At 36.7% G+C, this 19,460-nt stretch overlaps 1 protein-coding gene across 6 annotated transcripts in view; it reads right to left on the bottom strand.

Annotated features, from left to right (window-relative positions):
* The window catches only part of LOC132697708 (hemicentin-1), a 405,569-nt gene that overhangs the window by 19,644 nt on the left and 366,465 nt on the right, over positions 1 to 19,460 (bottom strand). For 5 of the 6 annotated variants that reach the window (XM_060663290.1, XM_060663292.1, XM_060663293.1 and 2 more), the window contains exons 5-7: positions 5,664 to 5,825; positions 5,438 to 5,610; positions 677 to 709 (exon numbers count right to left, since the gene is read on the bottom strand). In XM_060663290.1, the coding sequence (XP_060519273.1) occupies positions 677 to 709; positions 5,438 to 5,610; positions 5,664 to 5,825 (368 nt within the window). The remainder of the gene's footprint in view (positions 1 to 676; positions 710 to 5,437; positions 5,611 to 5,663; positions 5,826 to 19,460) is intronic. The other variant, XM_060663291.1, reaches the window with a different exon arrangement.

A 19,460-nucleotide genomic window follows, 5' to 3' on the forward strand; every position in this document is an offset into this window, starting at 1 on the left:
TTATTTTGAAATGGGTATTTGGTTTTTATGCTAATATATTAATAACTCTGCTTTATAACATTTTCATATTTTTCTAATTTATGAACACTGGTATATGTAATTAAATATTTTTTTATCGTGAGTTCATTTTCTCAACAAGCAGAACTTTTTATAAAGAACGACTTTTGATCTTAAAATGAATAATACAATATTGTTATTCCTTCGGTCATAGATTACCGCTTAAGCGGTTACATTTACCGAATAACATTGAGATATGCCAAATTTTTAAAATCTCCAATTTTTTAATTTTCAAATCTCAAAAAAGTAGACCAGTGATGTGGTGCGTCTCTGTATTTTCGATAACAACAGAATGTTCCATATTTTTTTGGGGAAAGTGGTGGGCATCGAAAAGGCCGCCACTGACTTTTCTGTTTCGCTCCACCGTCGCGTCGTCCCGCTGTAGACAGTAATTAAAGTCGAGTGGGCATCAGCTCGTATATTTGACGAATGGTTGCAAACAAAAACCACGTCACGAGTGCCTCGATCGCGGCCGCTGCCACCGCAACCAGAAACTTAACGCGTGCACATTATTTTAAGAGGGGGTAGGGGGTAGAAAAAAGGTCGTGCGTGAGCGCGACGCTGCCGCAGCTATGTAGCTTCTAAAGCACGCATGCGCGCATGCAACAACACCACTTACTTCATCGTAAATAACTTTCGTCGTTATCTGAGACTGAAACACAAAATTACAAAATAGTGATGGCGATGAGTCCATTGCGAAATCGAAACGTTTAATTCACTGGGCAACAAATCTCAAAATTAATACATTTTTAAATGAGACATCTTGTCTTAGAATAACGGACTTGCCCTTGACACTTCAATTACTTCGATATACGAATCGCGCTAATCCCAAGTTGCAAAACTAAAAAAAAAGTTCTTGCGCATCCAGTATTTATAAAATAGCGGTATCAATAATGGACTAAAACGGAACTTGAAATTATTCTCAATTATACAGGGTGTTGAAATGCACACCATTCACACTGCATTTTTTAAACAAGACCCTATGGTGAATGCAAGCTTTTTTTACTACTCAGAATAATAATTAACATACCCATTTGAGTTATTAATGCATTAATTAGTCTATATTACTTTAGAAGTCTCTAATAAAATGAGTTCAACAAGAAAGTAAGTTTTGTCTGTTAGCTATTGGACAAAAAATTGGTATCAACCTTCCCGTCATGTGAAGATTAAACAGAAACAGAGTATTGATACATAATATGTATAATAACTACAGAAAGCAGTTCGAAAAGATAAGGTATTTGAAGTTTCCAAACTTAAAAGTAAAAATTATCTAGAAATTAATGAATGGATGGAATTTTCTCAACTTTTATTCTCGTTGTGTTTTTATTATCGTCAAATAAGATGTGCTCCAACTCTGCAAAAAACGTACACCTTAGTTATTCAAAAGAATCAGCAATAAATTTGAAGATTACATTTTAATCCGATCTCTGCACCGATTTAAAAATCTTTTGGACACGTTGAGAATAAGTTTAGATGTAAATACTACTAGAAATTTAGATACCTATTTCATTAGTTTTGTAGCCGCAGTTACCCTGATATTTACCACCACGCTAGCAGAGACAAAGTGCATAAAATGTTGAGCGTTCGGAAGACTAAGGAAAAAGTCGAACATACAGTTTTGATTCGCGAGGCCGCCAACAACGCAGCTTGTAAATGTTTTACCGTTCGGAAGACCAAAACGAATAGCAAAACAATATTTTCGCAGGCGCATTAAAATATTTCAAAATTGCAATCTTAAAACGTTAATTGTAGCACGATTTTGAAACTTATTTTTAAACAACTGGATAAAAATTATTCCAGATTAAGACTTATTAATTATTTATTTATTAAATACAAATTAATACGAATTATCAAGAATCCGCGTATAAAATTAACCCATTACTCGGTCCACCCAAGATTAAGCCAAGTTACAATTTTATCTCGCTGCTGTGCCATTGGTTTGTAATTAGGATGGATTTATTGTTGATACGGTGGCAAAGTAAATGTTATTAAAGCCGCTTTCACTAGTACTGCTAAGTACTTTACATTAGAAATTGCTGTTTTAAAAAAAATCAAAATATGGATTAAAACGTTTAATTAGCGTCAGATATATAATTATCAGATAAAATTATTGCCCACGTAGTATAGGGCTAAATAAAATTTTCATCGTGGCCAGACGAAGTTTGTCATATTCTACTTACTTTCTATAAAAGTTAGGATTATCAAGCAGGGGATATAATTAAAATTTTCTACGGGGTATACACAGCGTCTAAACAAATAAAATAATATGGATACGTTTTGTCATATGTTTAACGAAAGACAGCGCTTGTCCAAAGTAACCTTATATTACCTGATAAAATATTTGGAGTTGCAAAAACAATTCGTCGTGTCTCTCCGTTTCGATCGAACGCTTGGAATATAATAAAATTAACGGGGTCCGTCTTTGTCTTTGAAAGCGAAGCGCCACTCGAAAACGGTTTTTCCTCATTTTTAATGGCGAATTGATTCGTATTGCGCGGCAAGGCGCTTTTTCCACCTAACCGATTTGAAGTTGGGAGTTTAATTAATATCCGCGGGCGACAGGATCCATTATAGCGACCTCGGCCGGAGATAAGACAAAGAAAAACGTCCGCGTTTCGGTCGAGCCATATCCGTTTTAAAACCGTCTGCCTCTCTCTATCGATCGAACGCGGGCATACATATAGAGCTCTTCTATTAATTTAATGGATATTTATTATCTCCTCCGGCGCGATTGGATACGAAAGCGACAGTGATACGGCGCCGTAGATAGCAGTTTTACGTTCTGTTCTGATAGCGTAGGTGGCTGTGTGTGCGCGTGTAACACGTGAATAAAATATGAGTTCTTTAAACATTTTTAATTGATTGTACTTGTATCCTTGCGTTTCCCTTTTCCTTTGTTAAAATTCCTTAATGAAATTACTACAAGAATAATTTAAGAAATTAAATTTGTTAATTATTTTTGCCCTTCTTTTTGCAATAATAGGTTAGCGCCAAAATTTCCTGGCCTGACATAGATGCAGTTCCAGTATCGCGATAAAACTTTCTCTTCTTTTAAATATATATCTTAGTAGGCTGTGAAAAAAAAATTGAAGTCTTGCGTGAAATAGTTTTTTATTGACAGCATTTTAAACAAGACATGACCGAAAAAATGTCGCAAATAACGCAAATTGAGTATACAGCAGTCATAAAGTTTTTGACAAAAGAAGGGTTAGCACCTAAAATTATTAAAGAAAGACTGGATGATGTACGGCCAAAGTTCTCCTTCGTATTCTGTAGTGAAAGAATGGGCAAAACGTTTTCGAATGGGGCAGGAGTCCGTTGAAGATGATTTAAGAACTGGTCGACCAATGGAGGTCATAGGTCATAACGGAAGATATTGTTGCGATTGTGGAATAGATGGTATTGAGTGATCGACATTTAAAGGTCAAGGAAATCTCAGAAATTACTAAGCTTTCTGATACAAGTGTTCGTCGAATCCTGCATGATCATTTAGATATGCATAAGGTTAGTGCAAGATGGGTTCCTAAAAACCTTTCGGCTATTCGAAAACAACGCCGTGTCGAGTGTGCGCGGTTTTTTTTTGGAACTCTGTGGGTCGGAACCGAAGCCTGTGATAGAAACTATTGTGACGGGAGATGAAGCTATGGTTGTCTATTATGACCCTCTATCGAAAAACAAAAAAGGTGATGGTCACGATCTTTTAGGATTGTGAAGGAATTTTTTTGATAGATTCTAAAGAAATTAATACCACTGTCAATGGTAAATATTACGCAACATTATTAGATAAATTGCGAGACTGCATACGTGTAAAACGTCGAGGAAAACTGACCAGAGGCGTGTGTCTTGTGCACGATAATGCACTTGTCCATACTGCTGGTGTTGCACAAGCTGCCATTTTAGAGTGTGGGTTCCAACAGATAGATCATCCTTTCTATAGTCCAGATATGGCCCCCAGCGACTATTATTTGTTTGGATATTTGAAAAAGAACTTACGTGGACGGCGGTTTAACGACGAAGTTGAGTTAAAAGAGGCTGTTTTAGATCATTTTGCAGACAAACCAAAAGCATATATTTTTAAAGGGATTGAGTTGTTAATAAAGAGATTTAATAAGTGTATTGAAGTTAAGGGGATTAAATTAAAAAATAATCAAAAATTGTTGCTCTACTTTGTTTCTTTCATATTCAGGCCGTGAAATTTTCGCACTGCCCTCGTACATTCTGCGAAAATTCTGATATTTTATGGCAATTTAATAATTTATTTCCTATTTACTTATTTTGTTTTAATTTAACTCATATCTTTCTTCATGTATTTTTGTTTTCTCACTCATTTTTGACGATATATATGTTGTGACATACGTTTTTTGGGTTGTCACTATTGTTTCATTCATTTAATGGTACTTTTTTAAGTTTTCGTTTGCCTTGTATAAGCTCTATCTGCTATTTGAGAGCAAATACCTATGTAACTATTTCATAATATTATTCACTATTATTTTTTGTTAAATATCTCTGAATTTTTTTTTTTGCCAGAGGGGAATCAGAATACGAATCCAAAGAATTAAGAATTTACTATATTTTCTTAAAAGTATTTTTAAGGCGGTAGTAGTGGATTTCACATGGACTGACCACTTCAATGCTAAATCCGGTGTCTGCTTATATGAAGTCTGCTTGGGGGGTGCGTCGGTTTTCCGATTACATGTCCACGTACAGCCTTTTAGTACACTTCGTATCGGTTTTATGGGCGATAAAAGCGGACTCTTGAATATTTCGCCGATGAGGACCGCAGTAAAACGAAATTAAATTCAACTTACACCCTTACCTATTCCCATTCTGTCTCGACCTTTCACATTATTGAGGTGCATGTGGCCTTAAGGAGGGCAGTGATTATAGACGAAAGTGTTAAGATGTTTTTTTTGTCCGATCTGTAGGAACGGGCGAAGTGAAAATTTATTAGTAATTCAGACAAAAAATATACAAGGTGTTACAAACTTCAGTGCATAGAGGTTTTATCAGTCAAAAATAAGTTTTTTTTATATAAGCATGACAAAGATTTTTTGCAAAACGATTCACTTGCTATTTGCATGATGGGGCTGTTCCTCATTGTACTATGTTTTAACATCTTAAAAGCATGATATAGGGTCCTCAATCGAAATTTGACGCATTATTGTATAAGTATAAGTAGCACTATCCCGAAACACTCCGAATTTTAGAGACGAAGAATGGAGGGTTATAATATGGATAAGACATTTTCAGCAATTTGGATTATATTATTCGCTATTTGTTTCGTCCAGGCGTATAAGGATGTCTACCAACGCATCAGTGAATTAAACATTTTGGCGATTTAAGATATCAGGAATATCTTCACGACCTCTGGGTTACTTACGTTATCCTCAGGGCTGCTCTGAACTAAAGACTGATCGGTAATCGGTACCGATCCGTTTGTCCATCGTACCGTGGCGGCGGGCTTTGCTCCGTGGACGTCACAAATGAGCAAGACATTCGTACCTTGAACTACGTGGTTTTTCACCCCCGACAGCTCCATCTTCGTCGGAGGCACTGCAAAAGGTGCAATAGAAACATGAAGCACATGACGTTTCGTTTAGACTAACCGTGGACGTCTGCGGTGATCCAAGAAATTATAGGCTCGTCAAGTGCCTCGCTCTCCACCCTACACTCGAATCGGGCGTTTAAGTCGCCCCTGCCGAGGGTAAGCTGCAGTTTGGATCGACCTGTGCCTACTCCGTCGCCCATTGCGTTGGCCGTGTATTGCGCTGCAACAATGATATTTTTTATTTCAGTTTGCATAAAAAAATGATTTTCGTTGATGATGAAAGGTTGAGGGGTCAGTGATAGACCCCAGCATTTATACATCAAATGATGTACGCATTGTGATTAGAAAACAACTTCTTATGTCTAATCGTATCGGTAACTAGCAGATAGATATCAAATTGCGCAGAGAATCGCAATTGCTTCAGAACACAACGTTGCACTCTACATTTTTGTCGTGGATTGGACGCATTAATGCAGCCAAGAAAAAGTTTTGGAGGGGCAAATTTTATTACCTTTTATATACGCTACGGCTAGAGGGCGTCAAACATTTATAGTTTTTTGATGTTTCTTTAAAATTCCAAAAATTTCAACAGAAATACAAAGTAGATCAAATCTGCAAGAAAAATTTTTCTAACTGCGTATCGATAACCTAACGCGTTCAAGTAACAAATGTTTCATTATGACAGATAATTATTAAGCTATTTAAAAGAATTACATAATTCCAATAAAATATTTCGGTTTAATGCATCATACGTGGAAAAAGTCTTCCATCACAATCAAGACAATGTGGGTACCGCGCCAGATACTCTCTTTGAAAATACTCGTTAGAGATGCCTATCGTATCAGGGACGTCTTTTTTTGTAAAATGCATTTTTAATTACACAATAATACCCAAAACATTTATTATTTTTAAAAAATTATGATGACTTTTTCGAATAAATTCGATTCAGATTTTTTTTTCTAAAACCCCAAATTATTCAAAAGAAATTGTGCAAGATATGAAAGATACGAGATTTGAAAAACAAGCGGATTCACGTAAAGCTTCTTCATTACGTAATTCATAAGAAAAGTATCGCAAATTATTGGGGGCTGTTGGCTTATTACGGGAAACTAATTTGAGAACCGAAAAACAAAGTGGCGAAACCGCAATGTTTCACTTTTTGGATTGGATGAGCCACCCTTGGCGAATACGTTTTAATATTGTCGTCGCGCTGTCCGACTTTAACCATCATCATCTCGGAGGACTTCAACTAGAAAAAGCGACGTCGAGCCGCTCATTTCATTTAATTAGAAATCTCCGGAGATTTTGCCGCTTTTTCCAACGAACGGTTCAGACGCGGACGACACTTTTATATATACGCGCCGTTTTTATTTTTATTCGTCTCCGAAAGTCTTTATTTCGCTGCCACCGCGTTACATTTTAACGTTGCGACATCGGCAGTTATTGTTTTTGCTCGTCGGAAATGCCTGCGTCTTCGTATATGCTGGATATAAGGGCGGTTCTTCGCGTTGACAAGCGAAACCTTTTGTCCGATGGGTTGTGATTTATTTTGCCCCGGGATTTATCTGTATCCGGCGCCTTTCCGTCATTGTCGCCGAATAAAACGGTTGCGGCTTATATAAAAAATTCTCATTACGCCAGACTGCAGGTACCCCTTTGACAGTAAAAAACACTAACAAGATATCCGTTAGCGTTAGTCCATGGTCTATGACGTGTATCTAACATGCTTAAATTAACTGAACTTCGGTTCTCCCAATCGTATAGCTCACAGTTTGGGATTTACAAACTCATCCGGGATAATATTTTGTCTATGCGGTATTTCCGTCTAGCTTGTCGAATATAACTAGTTAAACTACAAAGGAAAAATGCAAATGCAAAAGAAGCTTGAAACGAAGCTATAGGCATGTTGCAACTTGTACCAAAATGTTACTAATTTTTTCTATATAGATTCCTTTTAGTACCTAAAGGTTCATTAATTATTAAGACTTTTATTTAATTGAAGTGGCTCTTTGATAGGCCATTTGATGAACTTTTTATATGGTTATCTATCCTTTTTTGTTTAGTCCAGAAGTTCCTAAACCGCGTGAGGTAACGGAACAGATTCTCTGACAATACTATTTAATAATATATACGATACTGGAAAAATACCAATTGACTGGCTAAGATCAACTTTTGTAAGTATGAACAAAGAAAAAGGAACCATGAAATATCAAGCTTAATGAGTCTAAGATTTTCCAGATATCCCAGTTCTGCTTCTGGAATGGCCTCGGGGCGAAGGAGTCATTTTATGTGCCGAAATTTCATCCGGAACGTCTCCTGTGCATGGTTAACTTTGGGGAGGGTTTTAAAAAAGTGAAGCATGACGATGAGGTATAGGTGCCAAGAAGTTCTGTACAGTTACTATTGGTAGTAGACGTGATCCGGGTAGAAGAAGAACTTCTTGGCCCAAGAACGTGTAGTAGTTAATAGGACAATGATAATAAAATCGATAATGATCATGTCACTGCAAAAAGAAGAAGCGACGAGTTAGTAGTCTAGCATACGAAATTCTCATGCGTTAGGTGGCACCTACAAATGTTGGAAGGGCTGTATTATGTTTTGGATCGTTATCAAATTATTGTATATTAAACCGTCAAACCGAGATTGGTTTCAACTACATGAAATTCCGATCACCTGGGATGCACGACTCAACGCAATGAATTTCTCTTTAAAATAGTAGCAGTATTTCGTTCACGTACGGAAATAGTTTAGAATGCAACTATGTTATTTGTCGTGTATATTCTAATATAAAAGACTCCGCTATAAAGAATATTATTCGCGCTTTAAAACTCCCGAGAACTCTTATCTTGTTTGAAGTCGCCGACGAAATCATACAACACAGTGATTTTCAAAAGATGTTCTCGAAAGCGGTTTTCTCTATGGATCCTTTCTTCTTCCAGTTCGTATACGCGTGTATCATTTCGGGGTTACTTTTACACGATTGTAGGTACAGAAATTGCGTGATTAGTGCGATAATAATATAACAATTAAAAAGATAAATAATTATAATAAAATATCAAAAAATCGACAGGCGGATGTCCATATACAGGCAGTCAACGGTTTTCAGGCCACAGGTCAAACGTATTATAATAAAAAAAATCCAAACCGAATTTTTATAGTTACGGTCTACTGATTCCTAGTACGAATCCTAACCGATTGTTTCCGAGAGAAAAAAATCGCACCGAACGAAAGTTGATTGCTACCACGGGACGGGGATGTAACCGTAATCGATAGGAGGATGGTTTTTCCCTCCGTGACGATGGGACGGTTTTTGTATTGCCGGTGCCTTAACGACTGGTAGCTAGAAGACGACGCTATCCGACAGGGGACGCAATTAAGGGAATTGGACGATAAACGCTGTATATTCCCGGATACCGTTATCGGGAACGCCGTGGGTATCGTATCTTATTCGGTATGAAATTTAACAGACCAGGGCGTCCCGGCTTACGTCAGTGGCGTACGCGAGCTAACTTGAATAAAGAACGTCGAAAACCCGGACTAGATTTTTACACCAAATAGAAAGATAAAAAATGAGAAAAAATAGACCAACGAGATGCAAACTACTTAATCGTACTTTTCAACTAAAACACCTTCTTTATGTTTTGGTTAGTTCTGGCACTAATATTTGTCATTTCAGAATAATTCGCAAATAAATGTACCACCAAACTCTTGCGTTCGGTAACCGATGTCGCATCAAAAGCCGTATTAGAGTCACGTAAAAAAAGCACCTTTTAAAAAGGCCTCGGCAATGGGGTTAGCTTCGAATTGATGACTTCATTTCGCCGATTTCATTACGGCGAATAACGCCGTTCCGGGGCGTCGGGGTACGGGACGGGGGTTAAAGACGCCTTCACCCGACGAGAAAAATCTAGCCGATTATATTTTCCAAAGCGAGAAACAAGATAAATCCGAATTTAAGCCGCACGGCTATACGCAGGAGAACGTAGTAATACGTAGCCGATTTTTTTTTGCTCTGTGGCGTTCGAGAAACGAGCGTTTAAGGATGAAATATAGAAGGGGGAAGGAAAAAGTGTAGTGTAGTGGTGGAGTAAGTCGTGGTAAAAGAGGCCACCAAATAATACTACTAATGAGATTTTGAGCAATAGCTCCCATATACGACTACGAAAATTGATACTCCATAATTCCCGGAATTCATGTTTATAATCCGTATAGAACCTATTAAACAGTAGCAAAATGTGAGCCGAAACCCGTAACGAGCGGTCATTTCTGTAGTTGCAACGTGAACAGAAAGTTCCTCGATATTTGAAGTAATTCATATTTTATTCAAATAACAGAGACGATTCAAAGTTCCGATTTAATGAAAACCGGCGCATTTGGAAATACTCTCGAGGACGTACGGTCGTCGTTCGTTTCCGCCACTGAAAACTCGGTTGATTACTCGCGGGATGAAGGATTTCATAATTTCGAAGCTTACGACAGGCACGTCTTTATTTTACCGAGACGCGATACGGCAGAAAGAAATTTGCACAATCAACAGGCCCCAATGCAAAGGTAAAGTCTGTTCATAGATATAAGAAAGTGACTAACTGATACGAATTAAGGAAAGACCCGGACAAGCTGTAAGAATGAAATATGGCCGAACAGGTCCGTAATTCGCTTAGAATTTAATTATTTGGGGTTTTGTGAAATAATTAACAAACCCATTTGAATTATTAATGGATTAATTAACCTATCTTACTTTAAAAGCCTCTAATAAAATGAGTTCAACAAGAAAGTAAGTTTTGTCCTCTAGCTATTGGACAAAAGCAAATTATTTTTGCAGTTTTGTCGGAATGCTATCCTTCCCCTCATGAGAAGATTAAACAGAAACAGGGTATTGATGCATAATATGTATAATAACTACAGAAAGCAGGTCGAAAAGATAAGGTATTTGAAGTTTCCAAGCTTAAAAATGAAAATTATCTAGAAATTAATGGATCGATGGATTTTTCCCAACTTTTATTCTCGTTCTGTTTTTATTATCGTCAAATAAAATGTGCTCCAACTCTGTGAAAAACGTACACGTTCGTTATTCAAAAGAATCAGCAATAATTTTAAAGCTTACATTTTATTCCGATCTCTGCACCGATTTAAAAATCTTTTGGACACGTTTAGAATGAGTTTAGATGTAGATACTACTAGAAGTTCAGATACTAATTGCATTAGCTGTGTAGCCACAGTTAAAGCCTGTTCATAGATATAAGAAAGTGACTAACTGATACGAATTAAGGAAAGACCCGGGCAAGCTGTAAGAATGAAATATGGCCGAACAGGTCCGTACTTTGATTAGAATTTAATTATTTGTGGTTTTGTTAGGAAAGATACTAAACAATATTTATGTATTTATGTATGTATTTATGTTTAAATCTAAAATAAAATTACAAATTATTTTTATTACCTACTTAAATTATTTAAAATTATTCACATAATATATCAGTATCACTATCATCGCCTGCTCTAATTATTATTTGTTCTCTATTATTTGCAATGCGGATATACGATTGTTCTGCTTTTTCTATATGTTTAACAGAATTTGCCCAACTTTGTGGAGGGATGTTAAAAACTTAAGTTTCTATAAGTTTGAGGACATTGGAGTTAACACGGTGAAAAATATTGTTACGACGAATGCCCGATTTCAGTTCAGATACAGTTAAAACTGTATGCGCTCGATTTTTTGCATAATTATCACAGACGTATTCCTTTTGCAGGTTCAAGCTTTGTAGAACCTCAATTAATTGCTTTTTGGTATAATCTTCGTGAAAATAAATGTCGTTATTATATATTATATTATAGTTTTGGATTGTTGCTTTTGTGTCACATGAGGAAGGGGTTTTTGTCAACTATCTACTGTGATAACTTGCATTGTCCATTACAATTACGCTATTAGGAGGAATGTTTGGAACTAGTTTGTTTTTAAACCAACTTTCAAATAAATCAGCGGTGGTGTCTTCATGGTAATCCAGAATAGAATCTTAAATGTTTTTCGCAGACAGAGATAGTCCATTTGGAATCCAACTATCTTTAGAGCCACCATGCAAAATAGTTATTCTTTTACCTCTTTTTGATGGCGCGTTTGTTTTATACTTACAGTTGAGTCAACCCAACTCTTTTGCGGGGTATCATAAGTGTCGAACCAGGTTTCATCCAAGTAAATAATTGGCCTTTGTTGTTCTCTGTAAATCCTAATTTTTTCTAGATATTCCATTCGCCATTTCCGAATTCTAACAGATTCCATTAAAACTTGCCTTTTGACAATTTTTTTAAATCTCCATAAGGTTGTTGTGCCACATTTGACACCGGTTTTATCTTTTTCAAGCCTCCTAATTAAGATATCTAATGTAGGCACGCTTTGTTCCTCGTATAACTGGTAAATTTTACGCCGTATTATATCTTGATCACTTTCATCTACACTCGAGAGAATGTCAGCATCGTTTCTTTTTTTCCTCGCTGAAATGGGATTATTCACAATTTTCCATACAGTTGATGTTGAAATTTTCGTCAATGTGGCCGTTTCTTCTAAAGATGCTTGTTTCCTGACACCACGTTCAATGACAGTCAATTAAACATTGTTTATAACTTCCTTAGTCTCAATAGAATAGTGTTTTCTACATTGGGGCGGGAGTATCTTCTGAGATACGCTAGACTCGCACATAATTCGGACACGATTCAACACACGCTGTATTACACACGAAATCAGATTGATTACTAATAAACTTAAACTAAGTACTATACCAAACCAAAGAATTTTTCAAAGAAACTTCCACAGGCTACTATAATGCTTATTACAAAACTTCTGGATTCTTCCTGCGTCGGTGTTTGCTTAGTCGAAATTGCTGACGTTTCGCCAATCATCCTGTTGGCTTCTTCAGAGCTTGAAAATTTGGGAATCAGTCATCCAAGACGTTGTTTATATCCCTCATTAGCGCCCCTCCACCCCCCTCAAGCAATATATAAGCAGGTACAGAGTAAAATACGAGCCAGTTTCAATCAAGCTCTGAAGAAGCCAACAGGCTGATTGGCAGAAACAAACCAAAGAATATTAAACACAGGTAGGTATCAAATTATTTTCTATTGCGGACCACAGTTTTACCTAAATTTAAATTCCGAAACTTTAGGTAACAATCTTGTTGCATTGTATGTTAATGACCACCCTTGGATAATCCCATTCAAAAGCAATTGGTCACTTTCTTATATCTATGAACAGACCATAACAATGTTTACCGTGCCGTAACTATGGGTTTTATTACTGACCGGACCGTGCGGTCCCATAAAACGTTGTTAATTTAATAATATCACATATGATAGCGTTGCGGATAACGGCGGCATGCGGCGTTGCATTTATGATTGACATAATGAACGGGGGTGCAAGTCCTGTTTACAGTTCGTGTTTCCATTGTGTAACGGTCATTAAAAACTGACGTTTATACGGCATATAATGGACCGAATAATACACTAACGGCGAGTGTAAATTATATCGAATGCAGCTTCGGTATATCCTAGGGTTAATTGGTGGGTACGCCGGGCTGATTTGGTCGCAGTGTCTTTCAATCAGAATCACGTAAGGGTCGCGTTTGCATTCAATACGACCGTAGTGTTCGCGAATTGCGTCTCTGGGGTATCAATCAAAGGGGTTAATCAATGACTAGTAATTCGTGCGATTTAGGTAACCGATTTCCTTTGGGTTCGGCTTCCGGGTGTGGAGGCATCGGGGTTAATTTTAGAAGAGCCATTGTAAACGCGGACTTTCGAAAAAAATTCCTAAAACCTTAAAGTGACTTTTTTTAGACTTTTATTGTTTCAACAGTAGGATTATTAAATAATTCTGTAATGTAATAGTTTTGCCATTAACTGACATAATAAATATGTGGAATATATCCAGAGGTTTTTAAAGTGGTGTGTAATAATTACCGACCCGGATCAATTATTTCAATAGTTCTCAAAGTTTTAGAAAAAAACAGCGAATCGCCTAAAATTGAACGAGGATAAAACTCACTCGTTAGTGTTTTCAACAAATGTCAATATTTCGGAACGAAGATTTGCAAAGTTGTTGGGTGTGGTCCCGGACGATCGACTCTCTTGGAAGGTCCAATATTGCTTATTTAGTAAAGCGCCTCAAGTTTTTGTTACGATGATTGAAAAATTTAATCGGAAAGGTCTCGAGCTTTTTCATTTAATTTTGTCATATGCTGTTATACTGTGGGGAAACTCAATAGATTCCATAAACATTTTTCGTTAGAAATTCATAACTCAAAAAATATGTTTTCAGTTCACTCAGATAATCGTATATACCCCACTTCCTCCTCAAATTTGCTTCGAAGTAATAAGTTTAAATACACCAAAAGCAAGAAAAAGTCTCTTGATATAAGTTTAGACAATTTAATTCCAAATCAAGTCAGAAACTTGCTATTTAAAAATTTTACAACCAAAATAAAATCTTTTTTTTTTGGAGCATTGTTTTTACTCTTTAGAGAAATACAAACAGAAGATAATAGAATATTATGCAACAAGTGCGGTAATAGTATATTATGCAACAAGTGTGGTAAACAGCATTTGACTCACGAGTTTATTTGACACGAGCGGAGCGAGTGTTTAATAAACGAGTGAGTTACAAAGTTTACCGAACGTGTTGCACACTATACTTTTTCTACGGCCGTTAGTTTTTAGGTTCATTTTCGGAAAACAACACGAATACATTCACTGACATGACCTTCAGAATTGACAGACGTCAAAATTCAAGGCGTGGCAAATATCTGCGAAAACATCCGATTGCTCCCAAACCTGTGCCGTAAAATTCCGAAAATGTCCGAAGTGACTCGGATCCGTGGGAAACAAAACTGATGTGGTAAAGTGACGCTTCCCGCACGCTACATCGGTGTGTAATTAGGTATTTTACAGACGGGAGTAAAAAAATATTATTTTTTGAATTTTGATAATACTTTTCTGATATCTTTATAATAAAATTATTATTTGTTACTGATTACCCGATTCTTGGTGATGGCCACTGTTTGGTTGTTGTCCTTTTTTCATTTGTATTCCTGTTTGTTTTTATATGTTATGTAATACGTTGTTACACCTATTATTATTGTAGACTTTATCTAACCGTATGTAAACATACTATGTATTTTAATTGAGTTAAATAAAAATCTAAGGATTTTTTGCCACCAAAATATAATTTTTGGCTGTCGCAAATAAATTTGGTTACCTAACATTTATAAATCAAAATTCATCGTCGAATTAAATCTCAATAGCATCGACTATAATAATAAAGACCATGATTTAAAATTAATGGAGTATATAAAAAATACGAATGTATTTTTTTCTGCAAAATATTCCCACTTGAATCGAGGAAATAGTGATGCTGTCGTTTTAACTGATTTTCGTATTCTTGACAGTTCACTTGACAGGGACCGCGGTAGAAACAGGAATTTTGCAGATATTTTAACATTTGTGTTTTGTGTATTCACTAAAAAGACAAAGAGTATATAAAGAATCCTTCTCGACTATAAAGAATCCGTTATATCCCAGCCGTAGGATTAGGAATGAATCGGCATTTTCGCTTTCCCTTCCCGATAATCGATGCAGCCCTTTAAAGTAATAAATGACCGGTTTTCTCAAACATAACGAAAACTCTATCGCGAACCCGGCCGTTTTCCCATTTCCCTTACGCTTTTCTTTGGAACGCGAGCCGGGCACGCTGCGATCACGAAATAAATGATTTATTTTCCCTATTTACGACCTATCGTTTTCAGTTTATGGGATTTCGGCCTCCGGCACTGGAAACAGCGGCGGGTTCGTCCGCAGTTGGAAGCTTTGCGCACTTTTTATGGACATTGGTGGCAAATTGAAAATTATCGTTCCAGAATCAGTGTTCAAAATCGGAAAAAATGTTCTTTGATGCAACACTAGAGATTCGGTTTATATGATATGATATATGAGATAATAAGCCACATATTTAGAAAGAGGCAAAAGGTGTTTTTGATTAGTGACACCAATACAGAATGAGACTGTTCCAATGTCACGACTATGATTTGATGATTAAGCTGAGAATATTTTCATGATTTTGCCAAAAGGTTCCTTTTGAGAAACTAACGTATGTTTTCTGTCCGAATTCGTGAAGCTATTTTGAGGTTTCGCCACGAGGGGAACGGAATATGCCTACGCGGATGTCGAAGTCGAAAATTGCGATTTCGCTTAATAACAAAAATGTTACCGACGGGGATATCGGAAAAATTCATTGTATTCGGCCAGATGCTACGCCCACCTCCATAAATACAAGCTGCGCTACTGGCTGGGACAGCGCCCTATTGTTGTACGCTGCGGGTACGGACGACGTCTTTAGATTTATATCTGGACCCGAATGAAGATTCTGGATAGTTTAGCCGCGGGCCATTTGGCCGATTGTATGATTTATATAAGCCGTTAAAAAAACACAGACTTATACTTGCCCGCTTCGAATTTTCCAGCATGTAAAGGAACCACCATAGTGGTTTCAGGGACACACAAGTACGAATCTAACACAAGACATCAATGCATTCAATCAACTGCAAAAATATCTCTTCTGTAAAAAGGGATCACTTCATAGTTGTTTCTGAAATAATCTTAATTCCTTGAGATTACTTCCTTCTCGCACATATTAAGCAACAAGTTTGATAAATGCCACATTAGTGTTTTTGAAAAAGTCAAAGTCTTAGGATTCTGACATTACAATTACAATGTCTCGTATTCAGAAGCGTCACACTGTAGCGGATGTTTAATAAACGACTGACTGAAAACCTTTTGCATATTTTTTCATTAACTATTGGTTTTTGGGTACATTTGAGCAAAACAGCATCTAGTGAAGCACTACTGAACCTCTAGCAAGAGCCAAACTTCTGCGCTAAAATGCTCGTATAATAGCAGATTTAAAAACACAATTTTATGATAGCTGGATATGTTTGTGCTAAATAATTTGATAAAAAACTATCCATTGTTCTTTTCCGAGCTCGCACACATACACGCGGGTGTACTGGTTCGGTTCCCCGCGACGGGCCCCGTTTCCAACCCCGGGGTGGAATTACGCTTGATTACTTCCCGGGGTTTTGACGAGAATCGGTCCAAATTGGTCCGGGGTCAAATTAGGCAAATCGGAGTTTTTGCACGCGCATATACGGTCCAAATTGGAGCCGAAGACGATAGGAGAAGGGAGCCCCTCTTTTATCGAGGTCGTTGATTTTATTTTTACGATATCGACGCGGCTTGATTGGGTTGGGGCTCCGATGACTCATATATTCGAATTTCGGCGTATCAAATCGGGCGTAACGGAGATTGAGGCGATCGCGAGGGACGGCGCCTTCATTTAAAATTACGCATATGTAAAAGTGGCGGAGGAATAATGTACCAAAACCTGAGGAAATTTTGCCTGGTACGATTTGATTAATAGGGAAGTTAATAACAACTCTCTCGGTTGGGTATGTCTGCAATCAGTTGCGTTAGTTTTTCTGTCACATGTAATATACCGTCAATACTGTAGGGGATAATTCTTGACAAAATAAATAAGAACTGAAAGTTCAGATTTTCACGAAATTATACATATTCACATGACAATTGTTTCGACAACACCTTGTGTTTAACGAATGTCCAAATTTGATTTGATTGGACATTTAATAAAGACACGGTGTTGTCGAAACAATTGTCATGTCAATATATATAATTTCGTGAAAATCTGAACTTTTAGTTCTTATTTATTTTGTGAAATGGATTTTCATCAAGTAAAAGCAACATCAGTTCGATATTCGATAATTCCTGAGTCAATTTTAAGAAAAACACTTTATATGAATGTATGTCCCAAGCGTCTGAACTTTTGAGATACAGTTTTATATAACTAAGATATGAATGGATTCAACGGATATGGTTGTAACATTTGCTAAGATGAATTTTTAGGTACCAGTGGTGCCCGCTTGGAATTTGTATTGCACATTTTTAAAGAAACAAATTTTTTTTAGGTGGATATTTTCAATCGATAGTCTAGTCATTTATGCATAAAAGTTTTCTCTTGCACTTTTCATGACAGATGCACCATATGAAATAAAATAATTTCGCGGCAATAACTCACTAAAAATACATAGTTCTTAAGAAACTTCTTATGTGGTGGATTCTGATCATATTTTTAGAATACAGGAATTACTTCCGAGGTAGTGGAGGGCGTCAACAATGATCAGCAAAATCTCTACTATATAAAAATCCTCTTCACACTTTAAATATGCCTGAATACGCAAATTTAATCATTCTTATTCAATTAAAGAAAATATTCACAAAACAGTGTGTACTATATGTGATATAAATCGCTGGCGCATGGTACTTTCAGAAATTAAGAGAATGTACACCAGAGAATGCATCTTAATGCATTGCATTAAAAAGTTAATACGTTTAGGTAATACGTTTATATGAAGTTTTAAATGAATACAGGAATTATGCCCTTGTTATATGCAATAATCTTTCATGCAGCCCACATCAAAATCACGATTTCTTGGTTTACTTTTCTAATTCATAAGTCAGTATACAGCGTGTTTAATAATGCAAATATTAGCATAAAATATATATTGAGACTAAAACATTACAACAAAACAATAAAAATAAAATCCTAAATGAATTAAGAATCTTTGAAGAAGTCGCAAAGGAGCAATAAATAATTTTCCTTAAAGCAAAATTCGACGGAGTAAAACGTGGCCCTCGTTTGAAATAAATTGAATTTTTATGGGTGAAATATAAAAGCGCATCGGATATGTAGTCCGTAATAATTTCGAATTCTGATGCGCGATAAAGTGGCATGGACATGAATACAGTCATATCGCGGTACAGATTTACGTCATAGAGAAAATTTTTATGGACATTCGCTCGTCAGAAACAATTTCCTGGCTTCGCTGGGATGTGTGTGTGAACGCGTTTTTTTTTTCGGCATTATGCAGTCACGGAACCCTCATTTTTTTCAGTCACCCGCCTGCATATAATAAGCAGAGTATATTATGCGTCCCGTCGTAAATTTGTTATGGACCATAAACGTTGTATCGGCGGGCGACATCTAGTTGTGAAGCTCGTAAACTGGGCTTTTATTATGCCGAGCATAAATGGAGCCGTAATTCTAAAATTGAATTTGGAATATGGCGTTATTTGGAATTAAAAAAAAAGTACGTTGTACTCCCAACTTTGAGCATGAAATATTTTAATAATGGTAAAGCAAAAATGGCGGGGAAAATCGCCTATCGGTTATGAATTTCCAAAATTTTCTAAACTTATGCCCTGTTAAAATCCAGTTCTTCCTCTTTTACCGATCCTTTCCGCCCCGACATCTTTGGCTCCCCTCATACGGCAGCGAACTACGATAAACCCCAATAATAAACACTTTGAAATGGTTTCGCGTGGTTCAGTTTTATAGGCGAAGTTGGCCCGTAACATAAATCAAAACGAGCGTTTATTTCGTTGTCATGTTAAGCTACTCTCCGCAGTTCAATAACTCGCCGAAACTGAAACTTTCGGAGTTAAAGAACCTTATTTCACCTTTGCCCGGGCGGTTGTTTATGATATTATACCAACCGTATAGGTACCTGAAAACCGTACGGCTAGAAAAGTTTTTAAAATTGATGCCCACATAACGTGGCGGCACAGGCCGTAAGTAAAATGCTCCATTACTTTTTAAAATAGAAAAACTCTCTTCGGAATAAAGCTCCTCCAACAGGTCAAATAGATAAAAACAAACGAAATTTAAACATCTATCACACTACAGCTTGGTGTTGGATCAGCTGGGCTTGGTTCAGTGCATTCCATTGTGATCGCTCTCCTG

The sequence above is a fragment of the Cylas formicarius genome, unplaced genomic scaffold (genome assembly GCF_029955315.1).
Source record: "Cylas formicarius isolate icCylForm1 unplaced genomic scaffold, icCylForm1.1 PGA_scaffold_2__14_contigs__length_35257938, whole genome shotgun sequence".
Lineage (NCBI taxonomy): Eukaryota > Metazoa > Arthropoda > Insecta > Coleoptera > Brentidae > Cylas > Cylas formicarius.